At 45.1% G+C, this 21,526-nt stretch overlaps 3 protein-coding genes across 4 annotated transcripts; 2 read left to right on the plus strand and 1 right to left on the minus strand.

The window, feature by feature from the left end:
* Positions 1-3,702: 3,702 nt before the first annotated feature.
* Positions 3,703-10,188, plus strand: Gp93 (heat shock protein 90 Gp93). The gene is made up of 13 exons (XM_068774679.1): positions 3,703-3,884; positions 4,103-4,201; positions 6,121-6,281; positions 6,413-6,667; positions 6,828-7,024; positions 7,100-7,280; positions 7,437-7,615; positions 7,962-8,145; positions 8,297-8,463; positions 8,647-8,815; positions 9,000-9,156; positions 9,270-9,472; positions 9,558-10,188. Exons 1-13 carry the CDS (start codon positions 3,839-3,841, stop codon positions 9,900-9,902), a joined length of 2,343 nt encoding a protein of 780 aa, XP_068630780.1. The 5' UTR covers positions 3,703-3,838; the 3' UTR covers positions 9,903-10,188.
* A 648-nt stretch (positions 10,189-10,836) lies between these two features.
* LOC137930943 (solute carrier family 35 member E1 homolog) lies at positions 10,837-14,617 on the minus strand. Of its 2 annotated transcripts, none has more exons than XM_068774313.1 (4): positions 13,982-14,617; positions 12,612-12,862; positions 11,325-11,482; positions 10,837-11,200 (listed from the first exon to the last, which is right to left on the minus strand). In XM_068774313.1, exons 1-4 carry the CDS (start codon positions 14,304-14,306, stop codon positions 10,999-11,001), a joined length of 936 nt encoding a protein of 311 aa, XP_068630414.1. In that variant the 5' UTR covers positions 14,307-14,617; the 3' UTR covers positions 10,837-10,998. The 2 variants fall into 2 exon arrangements, with proteins under 2 accessions (XP_068630414.1, XP_068630413.1); XM_068774312.1 differs by having other exon boundaries at positions 10,838-11,200; positions 11,325-11,485.
* Positions 14,618-15,142: 525 nt separating this feature from the next.
* On the plus strand, positions 15,143-21,083 carry app (Palmitoyltransferase app). Its single transcript, XM_068774680.1, has 6 exons — positions 15,143-15,401; positions 18,516-19,309; positions 19,495-19,616; positions 19,848-19,981; positions 20,164-20,232; positions 20,536-21,083. Exons 2-6 carry the CDS (start codon positions 18,572-18,574, stop codon positions 20,775-20,777), a joined length of 1,305 nt encoding a protein of 434 aa, XP_068630781.1. The 5' UTR covers positions 15,143-15,401; positions 18,516-18,571; the 3' UTR covers positions 20,778-21,083.
* Positions 21,084-21,526: the final 443 nt, after the last annotated feature.

Here is a 21,526-nt window from a genome sequence, read left to right on the forward strand (position 1 = left end):
GAAAAAGGGTTTATTTTATTGCGAGCCAAAAAGACAATCAGTAATCGGAACTAAAAATATATATTCCAGAGCATTTATACCGAAGCAGTTTCAAACATGTAAACAGAAACAAAATAAGTACAAACCCCGTTGCTGGAACTGCAGTGGCTCTTTAATGTCACCAACACAAATTAAATAAATCGGACGACGAAGTTGAATCGCCCGCTGCCGTTAGATGTTCAGCGCCCTGAGATCTGTGCTCGAGACAAGGGAACACATTCTAACCAAACTTAGCGTCCAATCACGACCTTACCTTTAAAAAATTTCAAGTCTACAGCCGTCCATTGTCTCGCGCAATATCCTAATTTTGTTTAAATACTTATGGCAGCACTTTTTGGCGCCTATAAATCCCTAATAAATCTATTTTGGGCAAGTGAGCTTGTCGAGAATGGCACTTCCGAGACATTTGCGCGACTAGTAATCACAAGCAATGATTTATATGAAAACATTCTAGTGCACTAAATATTGCGTGTAGTCTTAGTTTGGTCAATTTTTTGAAATCTCGCCCTTGCCCATCTGTAGGTCATATTGAAAAACTGGGAGATCGGAAATTTCGAACTTTCCAGAAAATAAATTTGAGCTTGTTGTCCCTCTTAAAACAAAAAATTCATTTCAATGGTGTTGTTATTTAAAAAAATGTCACTTCGAGGGAGAGGATTCAGAATAATTTTAATCAGTATGTAATAGATTTCTACAAAATAAATAGAAATTCTGCAATTTGTTAAGGGCCAAAAAAAATTTATAACACAATATTAAATAACTTTAATTACATTGCAGCTAGATTTAATGCTTACCCCTGATGATTTAAGCTCACCTTTTTGATAATCATATGCACCACACCACTATTTGTTCCTTCATTAAGTGTAAGCATATTATTGAACCAGCCACTTCCTATTTTTGTTTTAAGGGTCTTATGAACCGCTCGGTTTCAGATTTCAGTTGATCAACTCATTTTAAGGAAATCATTATGATCCTTACTATTCTATATAATTTTAGTCTATTTTAAACAAGCAACATAAAACAATAAAATAGAGTGAAATACTTATTTTTTATTTACTATCTGTTACTCCTGACTGTTTACACTTAATGGAGAGTATATAAGTCAATGCCAACGCAAGATGAGTGCATTGCCGCTCGGTTGTGAAAACCAGCCTGCAGAGACAAGTAGGCAATATATATTTACATAAAAACAACAATCTCTCACAGACTAGTTCAACATCCACAAAATAGAGGTAAAAGTAATAATAGAACATTGCAATACATAAAATATAAAGTAAGAAGAGAAAACACAACATATATAATAAAAATGTTAACATAAGGGCTGTTCAAAATCATTGTACATGACTTACTAATGCTGTTAAAGCGCAAGTCTACTACATCAACAACAGTGTTCTGATTCAGTAGTCCTGATGTTGGTCAATTTGTGCTCAGAGTCATTCCTCAACAGGGATGACAGAGACACTAGATCCCACAATTAGAATGACACACAGGGAAATCAATTATATTTCTGACCAGCTTATACAGAAATAGAAGCTTCAGAATTTTTAGTTGGTCTAACAATTAATACTGATCAGTAGCCGGATGACATTAAGGATGTCATTTTGTTTTTTCACTACCAACCATTCTCTACTATAGTCTTTCATAGTTGTGGAGACTCACCATAACAAATTAGTGTCCTATGGAGCAACATCCAACTTTACAATTTAATAATGTTATTCAATAATTAAACTGAAACTTTAATAGTATGCCAAAGCATATACACAAATGTATTCATTCTCATTATTGATTATTTAGAAAAAGTAAGCTGTAAAAAGTTAAGTCAGTAAGACCACTTGAGCAGCCCCAGCACAGTCACGCAAATAGGTCCCGACCCAACTTTATTTACACGCCACACATCTACATTGAACTGATTGTCTATTCACTTTTAGGGTCAAAAACAATCGGGCCGACTTTTGATCTCGGCAAAGAGCCCGCGTGATACCAGTGGCGACGTAAATCTGTCAAAAGTCGCACCGCAGCAAACATAGACCGGCCGTTTGAGCGCCAGGGCGAGTTGGCGTGCGAGCGCTGCGGCACCGCACTCTACGCCGAGCAAAGAGGTACAGAGCGCACCGCCGCTCGGGGCCCGCTCAGGCATGCCCAGAGCAACTTCGCCCAGCGCCGCCTCGTTTTGTCCGGCGCCCACCCATATCAGCATAGAGTCTTCCATCTTCAACGCTGCAACGCGACATAATAATTCACCGCTCCACACCTCGAAATAGTGGACTCGCCATGAGCTTTCTCTGTACTTGATCCGCCTTTTCGAAGTTACGATTCTAGGGCCTTCGTTCATGATGCCGATTTTAAATATTTAAGCTAACTCAGTTTACTTCGGTAGTAAATAACACTGTCACCAATTGTCATAAATGACATCTGACAACCGTTTACTTTAACCATAAATTGATAGAAGTAAGGACGTAGAACATTTAATATAATGTCGGGTGCAGTTGTTCACAAATAGTATGTGCGTACATGAACTTGTATCGCTTTTATCTGATTTCTAAATGTTTCAGTTGCTTCAAAATTCCTTAAATAGTGTCAGATTAATAACATGAGAGTACTGCCATAACTATTAGTCGCACTCTTTCGATCAGAAATCTCAAAACTTCTATGGCAATGGCTTCAACCTACAAGATGGCAAAAAGTACAACGCGCTGCCGTAAAACATAAGATCACCTCAAAAACTGAACTATTTTTTTATTGGAATACGGTGTACCTTACTATCAGAAACAAGGAAAGCGATAGTATTCAGTAAGACGGCTTCCGTCCCTGAAGACTCATCACAACCTTTTTAAATCATAAAGTTGCAAGACGGCTTAGCTGACCGTACTATTTATGATAAACGAAAAAATAATATCTTGTGCGACTCTGTTCGCATTCTTCGATATGTAGTCATGGTTTGTTGCCGAGATAAGCAAAGTACAATATTATTTGTGTAAAGAATCAAAATAAAATACGTAATCATCTTATGTATTTTTGAACGAGTTTGAAGGACATCTCTATAGTCTCATTTTATTTTTGGGACTGTTTGCTTACATTACTTAATATTCCCTCTCATTATGCAGTTAGAAATAACTTATACAATAAAACATATCTGTTTAACGTAAAACACTATTGAAAAATCGTAAATTATGGAATATAAATAGTTATATACCTTAAAGTAATAAAATGTACTGCCAATTCTGTTTTTTTTTTCATTCGTCTCACACTCCTCTAGACCATAAAGGTTAGAGTATTAGTTTTTTTCAAATTAAAACTAATACTCTAACTCGTTAAAAAAATACAACGCTACTACAACTATGCTTTTTATAAATTAGTATTGACAATGTTTGTAACGATAAGTATTTAAGAAAAATTCCGTAGGGTCACTACAGTTCACAAATCCCAACGAATACGAAAAATTGCAGTCGTTCTGTAACACAACTGTTTAATCCTATGTTTATGGCAACCCAGAGTTTAGCGTCGAGTCTGTCCCGATACAGGCCGGTCCAATGGAAATTAGACATTTGTATTAACTTTTTTGCTATTAGGTCTTTCTGTGTCGTGGCCGCCTGCGATTGGTGGGTTTTTATTTACAGGCGTTGCGGGCCAATTGCAATTAAACCTGTAAGTCGTTATTGTTCCCTGTGTCCGAGACGCGCACCGGTCGCAGCAGCGCCGGCTTCATTCGGAGTTTGTTCGCGGACTATCACGTAGTCGCCGCTCGACGGCTTTTTTTTAGCAAAGTTCCACGCCGAAAACAAAAGTTTACAGCTCAAGAATGAAATACTTCTTGTTGGTGTCGCTAGGGGTGCTGTTCCTGTCAGGTAAGACATGGTTCACTCGTTATGTCTGCGTTGCATCGCTCAAGTTTTCTTTATCCTCATAAATTTGTGGGTGAAGATATAACCCATCTTGCTTGAAAATGTTAAAGAATAAATCATCCAATCATTAATTTAATGTATAGGCCGTCGACTCTAGAACTTTCTGTTTATATAGCCGCTGCGTTTGTAAAGAAATATTTATAGATAGTTGTATGTTTTAGGATGGTGCCATGGTCAGGAGGAGGAAGTAGGTGTTGGCACGGTGGAGGAGGTGACAGCTGACGTGGACCTGGGCGCATCGAGAGAAGGCTCGCGTACAGGTTAGTGTTTGATAAAGTGCTTATAAGTCGAGGAAAAAGACACGCAATTACCTACTGTTACATTGTAATTCAGAGTGGTCTCTTTTAAAACAAACCACATTCATAATGTCGATGGCAGGCAGGGGATAAGAGTTTAGATAGATGTTATTACAAGGGTAAATTGTTTGTGGAAACAATTTTCCAGGACAGGGGTTGACTGGACGGGAACATGGTTATAAGAGATGAATGAGTTTATTGATGCTACAAATTTATTGCCTCTGGGAAGTGATCAGTGTGTTGTTGTTTCACTGCAATATTTTATTTGACCATTATTTAATGTTTTTATTCATGTGGCACTGGTTTGTTTATGGCAATCTTCAGCTCCATGTTAATTGAATTAATCATATGGTTAAGTAGTAAAAAAAAAGTTATTATTTATGAATTTTTGCAGCAGTTGTTTCAAGTAAATTGCTTTTAGTATAATAATAATCTCTCTATATAGCGTGAAGAACTTATTTGGTACATTTAAATTATCATTGTTGCACCACATATGATTAGGTCGACATTTTTTTGAATTGAATATTTACATTTTATTGTAGGACATTTCTTCTTTTCCTATTATTTTTTGACTGTGGCAAAAGTTATCCCTGCACAGCCTTGACTTCGCTTACTTAGTAAAGAATTCACAGACCCACACGTGTGCTACCTAAATAAGTGAGCCTGTCGGTACTATTATATGCTAGTCTGTGTAACAACTTGTTGCCTATGTAAACATTGCAGGATATGTTTATTATTTCTCAAACATCTTTATACTGACTTTTGGTTGCTGTAATGCAGGTAAAAAGAAATGTGTGCGCAGGCCCACCAGTAAGTATCGCAAGGCACTTTAATTAAAAAGCAACAAGACCTAGAGAAATGATAATGAGCTATTCAAAGATATACATTTGCACTTCTGCCTTAACAATTTTTTTACTTAAAAAGCTGATTATTGTTTGGTGTTACTTAATTCATATTCAATTGAATTTCCCACCGGTATACTGTTTAAGTTATTAGTGCTTGGGTTTAAAAAAAAAACTTGAATGTTGTTATGGGCGGCTGCAATCCGTAGCTCGAGGCTTTTGGAAGTGCAATCGAAGCGCTATCGACGCTTGTAGGCGGCATCCGGAGCGAGCAACCGCAAACGCTCTCGCAGCCACGCCGAGTCACGGATGTGGTGACGCCCAGCCGCGCCCACTGCGCCCACCTCCCACCACCAGCCGTACCTGACGTAAAGAAACATTTTAAACCGTTGCTAACCGCAATCAAAAGCTTTCTTTCGTATGCGTCAGGGTTCGCTAGAACTGCCTCACAAGTAATGTGGTCACAGTCGCACCGGATAACGGGTGCGCTTTGTACGGACCGCCGCGTTGGTGGCCTGCGCCTGGCGTCGCGTGGGAACGTACTCATGCGCGCTGGTGACGGGGTGGGCGTACAGGTCGCGAGGGCCGCGTGCGAAGCGTTCGCGAACGCGCACCAGCGCCGCCGTCTCCCCCGCCTCCGGGCTCTCGCCGGCGCGACGGGTGCGCGCGTACCACTTGTCCGTCACCGGCGCCGCTGCATCAACATTTACTTGTCAAATATTAAGTTTTGTATTCAGGTCAAGAATCGATGAATGTGTGCTTACGTAACGCCAACGGTTTCACGGCGGAGAGATTAGAGCGGCCCGGCTCGCCCTGCTTTGCAAAACGCAGCTTGAAGCAGCGTGTTGCCCTCACCCTGCTTGTTGCGTTACCCTCGTCGCCCGGACTGGGTTCCTCCTTCACCTCTTCGTTCATCGCTCCGGAAGCAGTGTTAGTGCCCGAGAAGTTTGATACGACATCGTGCGATTGACATAACGTCGCCGGGGCGACGCGGGGCGCAGGCGCGTACAGCTTTTTGCTGACGAACTGTCGTTGCCATAGATGCGGAGGCGGTGCTGCGCGAGGAGGAGGCCATCTCGCTGGACGGGTTGAGTGTGGCGCAGATGAAGGAACTGCGCGAGCGCGCCCAGAACTTCACTTTTCAGACCGAGGTCAACCGCATGATGAAACTCATCATCAACTCCCTGTACCGGAACAAGGAGGTAAGTGTACCGGCTCGCTTTCGATTAATTTTCACTCTTCAGGCATTTCGATGTTTGTCGATCGCAGGCAAGTCGATGGGTTTTTTCATTGGAGTTGAATAGCCTTCCGATTTCTAAGTAATCTGTTACAGATATTTTTACGAGAGCTGATATCTAACGGATCGGACGCGCTGGACAAGATTCGTCTGATGTCGCTGACGGACCGCGAGGTGTTGGAGGCAAACCCTGATCTCAGCATCCGCATTAAGGCGGAGCCGGAGAAGCGCTTGCTGCACATCATCGACTCGGGCATCGGCATGACGCGTCATGAGCTCGTCAACAACCTTGGCACCATCGCAAAGTCCGGCACGGCCGACTTCCTCTCCAAGATGCAAGACTCTGAGAAGGTAATTCGCGCAGCCGAGACTGCACTTTCCGTGTGCTCGGTTTTATGCATTCGTACAATTTTTGGAGATGCAACTTTGAATTTGTTTTTTGAAATACTTTATGTAATTGTGCTGAGGTGGTAAAACGTAGTTTACGAAATCCGCGTCTGTGCCTCCGCAGACGAATGCGCAGGAGATGAACGACATGATCGGGCAGTTCGGCGTGGGCTTCTACTCGGCGTTCCTGGTGGCCGACAAGGTGACGGTCGTCTCGAAGCACAACAACGACACGCAGCACGTGTGGGAGTCGGACGCCAGCTCGTTTAGCGTCGCCCCTGACCCGCGCGCCGACTCGCTCAAGCGCGGCACGCACATTACGTGAGTACGCGCCGCACGCTGCACGCACATCGCCGCCGATATGCGACAGATAGTAGCTTAAACATTCTGTTTCAGGCTGCACATGAAGGAGGAAGCGGCCGACTACCTGCAGCCCGACACTATTCGCTCGCTGGTCAAGAAGTACTCGCAGTTCATTAACTTCCCCATCTACCTGTGGGCCTCGCGCACCGAGACTGTGGAGGAGGCCGACGACGACGAGGAAAAACCAGAGGCCGATGCGGACGACGACGCACAGGTCAGCGAACAGCGTCCCACCCGCGTCACCCGCACAGTTGCCGGCTCAGCCCAGCGACGGCATGTCTATGGCGCGATGTCTACTTCGCGTAGGATAATATAGTCACTTCATTGTCATTGTTGTGTGGATGGAAATTTGATGTATACTTGTGGTCAGGTCGAGGATGCGGCCGAAGAAAAGAGCGAACCGAAGAAGATCGAGAAGACCGTGTGGGACTGGGAAGTAATGAATGACAATAAGCCTATCTGGACGCGCAAGCCCAGCGAGGTGGCCGACGACGAGTATGCGCAGTTCTACCGCAGCCTCACCAAGGACACTGCTGCGCCTCTCGCAAAGTAAGTACCCTCCATCCTCCTGCGCTGTGACGATCATATTATGATGATTAGCGGCGGATTCAGTTTCTACCGCGTTCGTGTTCAGCCCCCACAGTGGCACTCGCTATACAACGAATGGGGCCTAAGGCCATGCAGTACAAAGTCTACGTCGTTTAAACGATGCGGTACTGTGATGCAGCCTTTCTGTACTCATGACTATGGCTACAAAAGAAGAACATAAGATCTCATCCGGTCGGAGTTTAGCAGGTCACGGTCAAGTCCTGGCGGCTTGTGTTCTCGTAGGATTCGTGACGTGGAGAGTGATCGTTTGTTGTGCGTGTGAGTGAGAGTGCACGGTGTGCCGCAGGGCGCACTTCGTGGCGGAGGGCGAGGTGACGTTCCGTGCGCTGCTATTCGTGCCGCGCGTGCAGCCAGCTGACAGTTTCAACCGCTACGGCACCAAGACCGACCACATCAAGCTCTATGTGCGCCGCGTCTTCATCACGGATGAGTTCAATGACCTCATGCCAAACTACCTCGCCTTTATACAGGTACTGACGCCAACTTTACTTTAGTTTTGCTGCACACTTTACGTAAGTGTTATATTTACCGCAAGGTGAACGCATTCTGCGATCATCACCTGAACACAAAGAGTCGTGTACCGCGGCCACACTCTCAACGTTTGCACGTGTTGTCACGCAGGGCATCGTGGACTCGGACGACCTGCCGCTCAACGTAAGCCGCGAGACACTTCAGCAGCACAAGCTCATCAAGATCATCAAAAAGAAACTGGTGCGCAAGGCGCTCGACATGCTCAAAAAGATTCCCGACGACGAGTATGAGCACTTCTGGAAGGAGTACTCTACCAAGTTAGTATCCGCTGCCTCACCCCGCGCCCGGAATATTCTTACCTGTTTGTGTCTATGACACTTGATACAGTCGTACACAATTATTTGAATAAATTGGTGAAAACACCTTGAGAGACTAGCAAAATCAACATGTGCTACTGCTTGTGAACACGCGTTAATGGTTTGTCGTGCACTCGCGCGCAGCATCAAGTTGGGCGTGATGGAGGACCCGAGCAACCGTTCGCGGCTGGCCAAGCTGCTCCGGTTCCACTCGTCGCGCTCGCAGGAGATGACCTTCCTGGCTGACTACGTGGCGCGCATGAAGCCGCAGCAGAGCCACATCTACTACATCGCCGGTTCCAGCCGCGCCGAGGTACCGCTTGCCACTTTACTATTTTTTGTTAATTTACACTTTTTTTGCTAATTCACAACTTGCACATCATTTGCTATGAAGACAACTACTCTTTGGCAAGGTGTGCAAGAGACAAAAACCAAGTGAATGCCCTTAAAAAATTACTTAATTTTCATAACCATAAGCGATGATGGCGCGTGTGCAGGTGGAGAAGTCGCCGTTCGCGGAGAGGCTGGTGCGCGCCGGGTACGAGGTGTTGTTCCTGACGGAAGCCGTGGACGAGTACTGCCTGTCGTCTTTGCCCGAGTATGAGGGCAAGAAGTTCCAGAATATTGCCAAGGAAATATTCGACCTCGACGAGAGTGAGTGATAGCTTTCCGCATTGGGCAGCAAACGCAGTTGCACCTTAATACTCGGCGCACATTGCGAGCGTATATGTGAAGTCTGTTCTTTAAGCTCTTCGCACTTGTCACAGGCGAGCAGCAGAAGGAGACGCTGGAAGCCCAGAAAAAGCAAATGGAGCCGCTGACTCGCTGGCTGAGCGATAAGCTGGGCGCGTGGGTGACACGCGCTTCCGTGTCGCGCCGTCTCGCGCGCTCTCCCGCTGCGCTTGTCGCCACTGTTTTCGGCTGGACCGGCAATATGGAGCGCCTGGCGCTTTCCAACGCGCACCAGAAGGTATGCCACGTTCCTCCCGACCCACTGCGCACGCTCAGTGTGGTGATCCAGGGGCATTTCATTACAAATTGTTACATCGGCACAGGCTGACGACGCGCAGCGCAAGCACCACCTGTCCCAAAAGAAGATGCTCGAGATCAACCCGCGCCATCCTGTCATCTTGGAGCTGCTGAGGCGCGTGCAGGAGGACCCAGAGGACGCGGGGCTGCTGCGCGCCGCGCACACACTGTACCGTACCGCCGCGTTGCGTTCCGGCTACATGCTGCAGGAGGGGCAGGCTGTCGAGTTTGCCGAAACTGTAGAGGGCATGCTCCAGCAATCGCTAGGGCTGCCGGCCGACGCCGCGCCCGAGGAAGAGGACTTCGACGTGGAGCCAGAGGGCGAGGCGGAAGCCGAGCCGCAATCTGAGGAGGAGCACGACGAGCTGTAACGCCCGCCGCGCCGCCCGCATTTATTGTAGTCGCTTTAAGTTCCCGGCGCGCTCACGCCCCACCCGCTAGACCATCCCTACGGGGGCCGCGTGCGCGGTCCACTCCCACTCACCCAAACAAAGTAGTCGCAACGTCAGCGAGTGCCGGCCGCGCGCGCCGCCTTCCCGTTTAAGTTAGTGCAGAAGCGATTCAGAAGACTGTCTGTTTTTATATTTGTTTTAAGAGAGTTCGTGTGTGTCGATTTGCGAACATATACTATGTAATGTAAATAAATTATATTTATTACATCTTTTTTTTATTTGCAAATTGTGTAGGTTGTAGCAGTTTTTTTTAGCCTACGATCGCGTTTCCGGCCATACACGTCCCAATAGACTCAAGAGCTCTGTTGGACGAAGAAAAAACGCTTATCGTGCCACTGTTTAGCGCCACAAGCATTTTTCCCCATTAAATGTTTACACGAAATCCGTTTTTTTTTTTTTATAAAATGCGAAATTGCTAAATAGTGCAGCGAAGGATAAAGGCGCTGTAAGAAAGGCTTGAAAAAAAGTGATTTAAGAATGGTAAGAACTGTGAAGGGTAGAAGAGAATGTCAATAAAATCAACTTGGAAGTTACTTTCAAACCGCTGTGAAATTTTTAAAAATGAAGAGGGTACGACACAAACCTTTTAACAATGTTGATGTTGCCATATACAACCCGTGGCCTTCTGACATTCGCGAGAGCGCACACGAAAACTAAAAATATAACGTCGATTTAGCTATTGCTAGTGGAGCGCCCTCCGACCGATCGCGGCCCCCGGCAAACCCATGCGCCCCTGAGGCGTAATACTTGGTTATTTGGAAAAATCTTCACTAAAATGATTCATTGTTTGAATTTTTCTTGGAGAGGCGAAGTGAACATAAAGTACTTGGTTTTGTATGACAATCTCGGGGGAAATAAAACAAGTACGTAGTAACAAAATATTAATTTTTCAAATATTAACACTATTAATTCACAATGCGCGGTGGCCGGCCGGCTCTACCTCCCATGCACGACGTCGATGGTCTCGCACGAGGCGCACATGACACGAGCGGAGTGAGGTCGGCGAGGAGCCGAGTTAGATCGGCAGCGGCGGGGCACGGCGCGCGTGCAGCTTGGCGCGGTTGTAAGCGAGCACGCCGAGCGCCGCCAGCGCCATGCCCGCCAGGTTGAGCGGCGGCGCAGGGTTGCGCAGCACCACCAGCGACGCGCCCACCACGGCCGCGCGCTTCGCCGCCGAGGCCACCGCGTACGCCAGCGGCGACACACGCGACAGCACGCTGCCCACGCACGATCACAATCACTTTATTGAACAGAATTCGTCCGCTTCGCAACGAATCAAACGCTCACTGACTAATAGAGCACAACACGTTACGAAGGAAACGTAAAGGAAGAGATGGTCACCTGAAGGCGGCGACGGCCTGCAGCCATGCGAGCGCGCCGTCGGCGGCGAGCAGCGCGGCCAGTCGCGGGGCGTCGCTCGCGCCCGCCAGCCGCCACGGCGCGCCGCCCTCCGCCACCGCCCACACCGGCAGCAGCAGTACCAACGCCAGCCGCCCCAGCTTCTGCCGACGGGACAGTGTCACGTCTCACCGCTAGCATACATCTCTTTTCGCTTAGCTCGCGACCGCGATCGGATCTCAAGATGACAATGTAATGGTGACAGAGCACTGTAACGCTCTTTCAACTCTACTTTCGTAGGTGCGTGAAGGCGTCAGGCAAATAACTTTCGACAGGGGCGGGGCGGGCATCGATTGCAAGTCCATTTGTATGGAAAGTGGGCAAGTTGATGTAGCAAACTCTTGTTTACTTGCTTAAATTGTACGGAGTGGGAGTGGGACATGAGGAAAACAGCATTGTCTTACAGATTATGAAATGTAAACAAAGCCGGCTACTAAACATTTCATTTAATATAATGCAAAAATTCCTTATTTTCTTTTTAATAAAAATGTAATTATCAGTCATTGCCACAGATGTAACAGGAATCAATTCGAAAAGACGCCAAATCGCCAGTATTTTTACTTTATTTACATTAAATAGACGTGCAACGGACGGATGTGGTGGTATTTTGTTTGAGACTAAATAAAGCCTGGTTCCACCACATCCAGCCAAGACCGCATGGCGTGTCGTGCCTGACCACGTGAGCAGCGAGCCGTCTCCGCGCGTGTGCGGGTAAAATAAAAAGCGAGCCAACTCCTGCCGGGATCTTCTAGTGGGCCCGACGTAAGAAATACGAAACAGCAACCTTTTAAAGTATCACCAATTTGCATCGCTAACGCTGACAATTGAATAAGTAGCCTATGAGTTTTGTCCGGCTTCTTCTCCACAAGCATAACACCTTGCGAAGCAAAGTATAGTCAAAATTGAAATAATTAAAAAAATTGACAATCAATAAGAGTCGTGTCAAAAGTTCGCACGTCCAATGAATGAATGTTATCTTTTTCTTTATGCAGACTTCCAAATTTGAGGCGCCCACAGCGGCTCAGAGCTTATTACGAAGGAATAGAGCATATTCCGCAACATTGCCTTTGTACTGCAAGAGATCGCATACTTGTATTGCAATGAAATTAGCAACGCGCCGCGGTAGCAACCGCCGATAGAATGTTAATAAACCAGAAGGCGATGTAAAGCGATGTGAGTAGCGCTATAACATACAGTGTGATAACGTAACAAGGGTTTGAGTGCGCTGACCTGCAGCAGCCGTAGGTGATGCACTCCGGTGTCGCGCAGGACGCGCTTAGAGTAGATGTGCTGCAGGCTGAGGAGCGCGGCGGCGGCCAGCGCGGCGCCCAGCCCCAGCGCGTCAAAGTGCAGCTCCGTGGCCGAGGCCACGCCCACGCCAAGCGCGATCAGCAAGAGCGCTGCCTGCACGCCACGGGGCTGCCGCTCGCCCAGCAGCACGCGCGCAAGCAGCGCTGTCCATAGCGGTGTCGTCGCCTTCACTGTCCGAGGATATATAGCGATACCGGTAGTTGCAACACATTGCTGCCGCCTCTGGATCCATTAAGGTGATCCGAACAAAGTTATTTCCTTCAGCGGTAATGAAGAAGAGGGGTAGGAGTATTATTGAGAAATCTTAATGCTAAGGTTTTGTTCATAGTTAAAGCATAAGGTATTGGATACCTGGGTAAGTGATTGCAACTTTTAGCATACAACACAGTGTTGTGTTAGTCAAGATCTGTCAGCTCTGCATGGCCACACTGGAAGCTCCAGGCTTATACAGGAATGTCATCTGAGACTGAATTATGTATGTGGTAAAATGAGATGACATTGACAATTGTAACACCTATCCAGGAAAAATAAACCTATAATTTGTATGGTAGAGCATGGTGTATCATTAGTATGATACTTCCACAAAACACCTTTATTTAGGTCCATATTATAGGAAATAGTCCATGTTTCATGTTTGATAAAACATTGACTCTGAAATCACTAACAATAATTCTGTCTGCAATGATTCCCCTATAAGCATGGTCCATTTAAACAGTCTGCATAAGCCACTTTTTTTCATTTGGGTTAGAGTTTATTAATTTAACAACTTGCGCAACAACTAGCTGCCATCAGTAGCTTGTTATCAATTTTAGTAAAGTGAGTTTTCAAATGTTAAATACAAGTCAATATATATCTTCTATTCTTCCATTAAATACAGACACATTCACATGAGACATACAAAGCATCATGCAAACTGATGATTAATTATTAATGAAAAAAAGAAAGTTTTGCTCTGCTTTTTCTAAATTTGTAGGTGGATGAGTTAGGTACCCAGTAGCACAACAAAGCAAATAGTACAAAGACCCTTGTTTTATACAAAAATGTAATGAATAAATAAATGATTTCCAATGTTGTTATTTTGATAATTTAAAAGAAGGGATATAATTATTTGTCTAGTAGTTTGGCTGTTAATATTTCGTGTAAATGTTTGTTACTAGGAGTGACATACAAAATTCCCTAATAATATTTTTAATCATTAATATGTATATAGTAAAAGGCTGAGACAGTGATGTCCTGTTTTTAAACTTGCAGCTATCAATTGTATAATTGATTGGAGTTCGTTAACTAACCTGTGTGAGCATATGAAATGGGCACTTTCCATATGGACACTTGCGAGAACATCGTGGTGAAGAACTTGGCAACAGCAAGCGGTACCAGCGTTCGCCAATAGTACGCGCGAGGGAAGTCCGGCTCACGGCGCACGCCGCACGCAGACAGCGCCGGCGCGCTGTACGCCACCAGCGATAGCAGTTGCACCATAGTCACCGTCAGCGGGTATGGGAAATCCGTCATGGCAAGCTTGCCTACTACGTTGCTCGCCGAGCTCAGCGCGTACCAGGCCACGCATAGCGCGACCACCGTTAAGGCCTCGCGCCGTCCATTCGCCGCGCCCATTTTTACGGAACTTTTTCGTTCCTTACACTAAAATATTTCTTACATTAATGCTATTTTTTGTTTAACTATACACACATTTGTACACGACACATTATTTAAAGTTAACTAAAAACTAAAAGAGAATTGCACTAAGCCCCGTTTTTCACTAGACTAAGGCGTATTATTGCGTAGTTTTTATATAAACCACCTTTTTAAGTTATAAATAATGTGAACGTTACAAAATGATGTAAATTGACCGTGAACACGGGCATACTGTAATACTGAAAGTTGACATTTGGCGCAGCGCCCGACGGCCACTCAGCACGTTGACATTGACATCTTCTTTTCCCTTTGCGTAGTAGTGACAACTAAGTACCAACGTATCAGGATTTGCAACAAAACATTGGTTTCATTTCTAACCATTTTACTTAATTTGTTTTTAAATATCTTAATAATATTATTGTTGATTAAAAGTAATCTTAAGAAGACAGAAACAGAAACGACACATACTAATACGTATTTAATGGCGATGTGTGGAGGTAAATTTTAGAATTTACACAGCTTTATAGTACGTTTTTTAAACAATAAGCGAGTTATTAAGAAATAAAATTCAACGAGTCAGTTAAACCAACAGTACCTAATGACTGTAAATATGACTGTACTCTATGTACGTTGTCATACATCATAACTTAATAAAAGTATCTTTATGCTACTCTTTGTTAACAGTATTAATATTGCCCGAAAGCAAAATAAAAAGTAAGTAAATGTATTTATATCCGATTTTACGTTATCTGTAACACTGTGCTGTCATTTCACCTGAATTTAATTTCATTGATACTACTTGTCATTGTCAAACAACAGAGAAAGTTTAACTTAGTAATACTTTATTTTATTAAATAAAAACATTTGGGAATCCAATATACAATCTCATTAAAATAGAGTAATTAATGGAATGTGGGTCATGTACGATTTTCTAACATAAGCGATTAAACGGGATAATCATAAGTCAACAATCCGAAGTTTAGTGTTTATCAAAGGTATAAGTTATCTTTGATTTTCTCGATGGATTCCTACAGAGATAGTCTTATCAGCTAATCACTTTGCAGTACAAACCAAGTAAGTTGACCAAATTGTTAAATAAATCACTATAGCTTTTCCTTCAGGTATTTAAACAGTTACATTTAAACGTCTCCATTAATTAGACTTTTATACTTATTGTGCAGCAGTTTTTGCAAATATTCAAGAACTATTGCTAATACTTAATATCGTTTTAAGAAACTGCTATTAAAATAACTTATTTAAGAAAAAAAAAATAGACCTCAGTAGGACATAAATATTCAGTATCTAATGTCATCTAAAATATCTTTGATATACTTTAAAATAAGATGTCTCTGTCACAAGGTGACACAGGAGGCCAGGGCATTGTGCAAGGTTTCAAATTTAAAAAACCTGGTTGCCCCTGTGTATTAGTATGATTGATAGTTTTACTATAATGTGAGTATTGTGAGTATTGTGTCACAATTTCCCATATAGCATCAAAGATGAAAACAAAACAAATACATTAGTAATTTATTTTATTAAAGTCAGTGTAAATGAATGATAATCATCAAAATTGTACCTCATGTCACTTCTTTGCCTCCCACCAGTAATGAGTTAAATGCAAAGATTATTGAAACATTTAAACTGAAATGTTCCTGCAATTTGAATGTCTGCTCAAGTGTACGGTAGCAAATTTATCAAATAAATTGTGAATTATTATTACAAATATTAGAACCTTAAATAAGCTAGTTAGCACCACCATAGTTTAATTAGAAAATAGGTTAAGATGGACAGAAAAATAGACAGAAGTTCTTCTGTCGGATCTGGTACAAATTTACCTAAAGTCCAAGCACTAACCAATGACAAACAAAACACCAAAGGCATCCTAGCACTCATCAATTGCAAAGAAATCCATTTGATAATAACCAGAAAAGGAACAAATCTTATTAACACAAATAGAAAAATTTGAAATAATCTAACAACAAATAAGTACTTTGGTGCAACTGATAACCCTAGTCTAAAAACTGACATAAAGGCATAACAACATCTAGTGTCCTGAGACCCTAATAGTTTGTCTCCCTACACAGAAGATGAAATAGAACTTGAAGAATAAATTTGATGATCTGCTGGTCTCAAGCCGACTACACCATTACATCCTGTGTAAATTTACTAGGTTACACAGTATACATGATACATGTACAAATGACCGATTTGGATGGATACTGCAATTATGATAAGAAAAACTATATAACATATATTTCATCCAGAATCAAGATAGCTCATATACAAACATCTACAGTGGCACTCCAAGATTTTTGTGGATACTTCATTGATCCTGCAATATATTGTCCTCCAGAGCACAATATATTTAAAACAATGATACAGTTTTCCTTACCTTGGGAGGAAGATTTATAAGTGGCGGTGATTGGAACTCCAAAAAAAAAACTCTTAGGTGTTTCAGATTGACAACTACCAAAGGCAGGCAGTTAAAGGCAAGGACAGATGTAACCACATTATCTGATATAGAACCAACATACTGGCCAACAGAAGTGAAACAAAACATTTTGAATTGTTCATAGCAAAAAGTCTATCAAAAAATTACCCCTCTAAGTGGCATCTTGTCCAAATGATTTGTCTGATCACACTTCAGTGCTATTGATAGTAAGTACCATGGTCATAGCGACTGACAAACCAATAACACTGATGAATATGATGAATAACTACACAGATTGAAAATCATTCCATGATTTTATTGATGACATTGTCAAATGATGCTTTAAATTACCAGAAGACAGCGACAAGGCCACTTAGTACATCACTATGCTTATAAAATAAACTGGAAGGCGTAGTTTTCCAGTTTATTTATACATGTGAATATATTAATAAACTGGAAAATATATTCATAACTTATACATGTGAAACTTGGAACATTCCATTAGAAAGAAAATATGAGGTCACGGTAAAGAGATGGCTTTGCTGCGTAAGTCAGACAAGCAGAGATAAGGAAGACAAGCAGGAATTCAATAAGGTAGAGTTGAGATCCAAATTAGAGGAACCAACAAGTCCTTTTATAGTTTGCAAGAAGCTTCGCTAGACCACCTGCAACTATCAGGAATAATAGCTGGGCTAAATCTGATCAAGAAAAAGCAAAGGCTTTTGCTAATTACTTTGCTAAGGTATTCATAGCCAACACATCAGTTGATGGCCAAACAGATTGTGACTTCTATCATATAACAAGCCGATCTTGGCATTTCCACTGAAGCCTATTAATGTATCTGAGGTGTAAAAAAGAATTAAAAACTTAGATAACAAAAAGAACTCGGCTTTGATCTTGTGACCAAATGGGTCTTGAAGTGACTACCCTAAAACTCCATTGTGTAATGGGATCTAAGAGTACGGTACTTGCTTTATTGCTATGGAAATTGTCGAGAATTCTGATCATCTTTCTGACTAAAAAATGAGCCAATGAAGCAAATTTATACAGACCAATTATCGTGATCCTGCTGATCTCGGAGAAAAAACACTACCTCACACAGATAAAGTCAGATAGAGTCTTGAGCTCCACCTTGACAAAGATGGGAGAAGTGAATCTGAAATACAATAGTTTGCTCTGATTACTGGCTAGAAATAGCAAGTTGTCCACAGACAGTTACAGTTTACAGATAGTCACTGGTATATACAATCTCACTGAAGCTGGTATATGTATAGGATGTATAGGATTCAATTCTGGGGAGTTACCAGCGACTCCAGTATCTCAATTCTAACGTGTGCAGAATATGATACTTCTATCCATTCTGAAATCCATAAACACCTTAAGGTGGCAACAGTAAAAGAAATTCATTCAATCAAATCAGAGCATTGACTAAGTTCTAGCAACGACGGCTTGCTAACCCTCCAAACCAGTAAGCTGCCCAAATTTATACATTTACAAATTTTGCCAAACGCCTAAATGAACCTGACATCCTGAAACTACATAAACGGACTTAGTAGGAAAAGGGAGCGATTTCGAAGGAAGCCACCGCTTTCTTGACATATGCTACACAAAACGTCTGTTTATTGTGACCAGATTAATGGTCGGCGAGTGTAGAGGAAAAACAATCTCTTAAAAAATTGAAGAAAATGTATTTGAATAATGCGGATGAGTACAGACAAAGTGATCCTTGCATTGATCATTGATAAATATTGTTGCAGGTGCGGGGTGGTGAGGGGCGGTGCGGGCTCGGCGCGCGGCACGCGGTGATGCGGCGATGGCATCGCGGCGCGTGACGCGCAAGTGGGAGGTGTTCGCGGGCCGCAACCGGTTCTGGTGCGACGGGCGGCTGATGACGGCACCGCAGCCGGGCGTGTTTGTGCTGACGCTGGCGCTGATCTGCGGCACGTGCGCGTTGCACTTCGCGTTCGACTGCCCGTTCCTGGCGGCCCGCGTGTCGGGCGCGGTGCCGGCCCTGGGCGCGGCGCTGTGCGGCGCCACGCTGGCGGCGCTGCTGCGCACGGCCCTGAGCGACCCGGGCATCATACCGCGTGCACCGCCTGCCGAGGCGGCCGCGCTGGAGCCGGCGGAGGCGGGGCGACCGCCGCCGCGCGCGCGCGAAGTACTGGTGCGCGGCCGGCCCGTCAAGCTCAAGTACTGCTTCACCTGTAAGATGTTCCGCCCGCCACGCGCCTCGCACTGCTCGCTCTGCGACAATTGCGTGGACCGCTTCGACCACCACTGCCCTTGGGTGGGCAATTGCGTGGGCAAGCGCAACTACCGCTACTTCTACGCGTTCGTGGTGTCGCTGTCGTTCCTGGCGGTGTTCGTGTTCGCGTGCGCGGTGGCGCACCTGGCACTGTTGGCGCGCGGCGCGGGGCTGGCGGCCGCGCTGCGCGCCTCGCCCGCCTCCGCGCTCGTGGCTGCAGTCTGCTTCCTGTCCGTCTGGTCCGTGCTCGGCCTGGCCGGCTTCCACACCTACCTCGCCTCCACTGACCAGACCACCAACGAAGACGTGAGTACTTTTACCGCTCTCTCCTTTTGCATGCATTATATTTAAGCATCTACAGATAAATGGTAATTCAACTGGAATAACGCACCTGCACCGTCTCGCCCGACGGCCCCGTGAGTGGTCGTTTGTTTCCGATAAACATTTCCGAGTGTGAGCGCGCGCTGTTATTGTGTACTCGTTGGTTCCAGATCAAGGGCTCATTCTCGAGCCGCGGCGGCGTGTCCAACCCGAACCCGTACTCGCGCGGCAACGCGTGCGCCAACTGCTGGCACGTGCTGTGCGGCCCGCTCGCGCCTAGCCTCATCGACCGGTGAGTGGCTGATCTGATCGGACCTGGCTTTATGACAATAATATTATAAATATAATCAAATTTATTAACCGCCTAGAGATTTTGCATCTTTCAGTGCTGCTCCAGTCGGATCCGAGCCATCATCCATCTGTTTCGTTAGCATATCATTCGGCCGGTGTAAATATTTATAATAAATGAGTATTAGTGATGGTGGTGGGCGGTGCACTGAATGCTGTCGTTGTTGCTGCGCAGGCGCGGCGTGGTGAGCGCAGAGGGCGAGCTGCCGGCCGGGTTCGCGCCGCCCGCGCCACCCACATACCCCATTACCGCCCAGCACCCGCCATCCCCTGCCGTCGCCGCCACCTTCATCTCGGCGCCGCACGACGGTACGTCCGGTTGCAATGGTATATTAAATAAACGTTCTGATGAAATTGATAATACTGATCATTAGTTATTAACATTACTTATTAAAGAGCCTATGTTCGATTACATTCGTCCGTAGCGTACTTACCGTGACACGTACACGTCGGACAGTTTGTAACGTGTGCTTTTTGTTTGCGTCGCACAGGCTGCGAGCTAGCGCCGCGCCACGCCTACATGAACCACAGCCTCGACCTGGACCCCGTGCCGCTGCAGGGTACGTGCAATCACACATATCTGTCCACCTTTCTTTTTATTTTGCCTCACGAAAATGCCGCATAAATAACGTGACTAATACGTATACTCATCCTTGCGGAGGCAACGACGGCTTTCCCTGGCTGCATTTTGGTAAAATAGTAGAAATTTATCTCCTCAGCAACAAGAACAGAAACGAGATTCTGAAACTGCAAAGTAGCGAAATCGGTGGAGCCGGAAATGCCGCTGAGCAACTAAAATGGTTTTTCACTGCAAAAAGGCTCCGTGTAAAATGAAATAAATATTGCACTAAATGTAATTGCAGAGATTTGCATCGGCGGCGGGCGCGGGCCGGCGGGCGGCGCGCTCAGCGCCTCGCGGTTGCGCCTGCTGCACGACACCACCATGATCGACGCCGCGCTCGACCTGGACGAGCCCGACGCGCCGCCGCACCTGCCGCACCTGCCGCACGCGCCGCGGCCCCCGCGCGCGCGCCACGCGCCCCCCACCCACCACGCGCCCCGCGTGCCTGTGCACGGCGCGCCGCCCGCGCTCGCCGCGCTGTGAGCGCGCGCCCGCAGTTGTATCCCCTTTGACGCAGATGTTCACCTGAGGCCCGCGGCAACGACCAAGTCTTCCTTCACATTATGTCTCGGCGAGTGGGCGCGTCGATTGTTAACTCGGTTTATTTGTTTTGTCGTGTAAATATCTTTAAACTTAGATAGTAATTTATTCTGTACGCCGCGACGTAAAATGGACTCGATATCGCGGCACCGGCGCGCGACGGAGCGATCGCGGGTGCGTTCAGATATTATTCGTCTGCTTGAATAACATTTGATGAATCGGCCATAACTGAATAAAGCGAAATTTGATCACTGCCACTGTGTTTTAATTTTTTACTCATTTTATTATAAGTATTCATTATTTTGTATAATCCCGCAACTTCCCCCGAACGAACGACGCATTTCCTGACCTGACATGACCTCTGAAATAATCTGACTTTTGCAAAATATAAGATGGCGCTCGCACCGCGGGTACCTACTTTTGCCTTGTGGCGTTTTTCTCGATACAGGTTTTGCTTTCGGGTTGTCGAGGGACGCTCCTTACGATGAAAGTACGGCGAGTCGGAAAGACAAGATGGCGGCCGAAATCTCGAATACCCGTATTTGACCCGGTCGCTCGTCGTCGGTCCTGCGAGATTTACACCTTCTCTTTTCATAAATATCTTCAATTTCATCTATATGGATTGATTTTATTTCGTTCTCCCGGGAGTATCCCTCCGGGATCCCTAGTGAAGGTAGGTATATATAGGCTCA

Source organism: Battus philenor, unplaced genomic scaffold, assembly GCF_028537555.1.
Source record: "Battus philenor isolate CCGP_79_NKW_IND1 unplaced genomic scaffold, ilBatPhil1.0.hap1 SCAF_7, whole genome shotgun sequence".
Classification (NCBI taxonomy): domain Eukaryota; kingdom Metazoa; phylum Arthropoda; class Insecta; order Lepidoptera; family Papilionidae; genus Battus; species Battus philenor.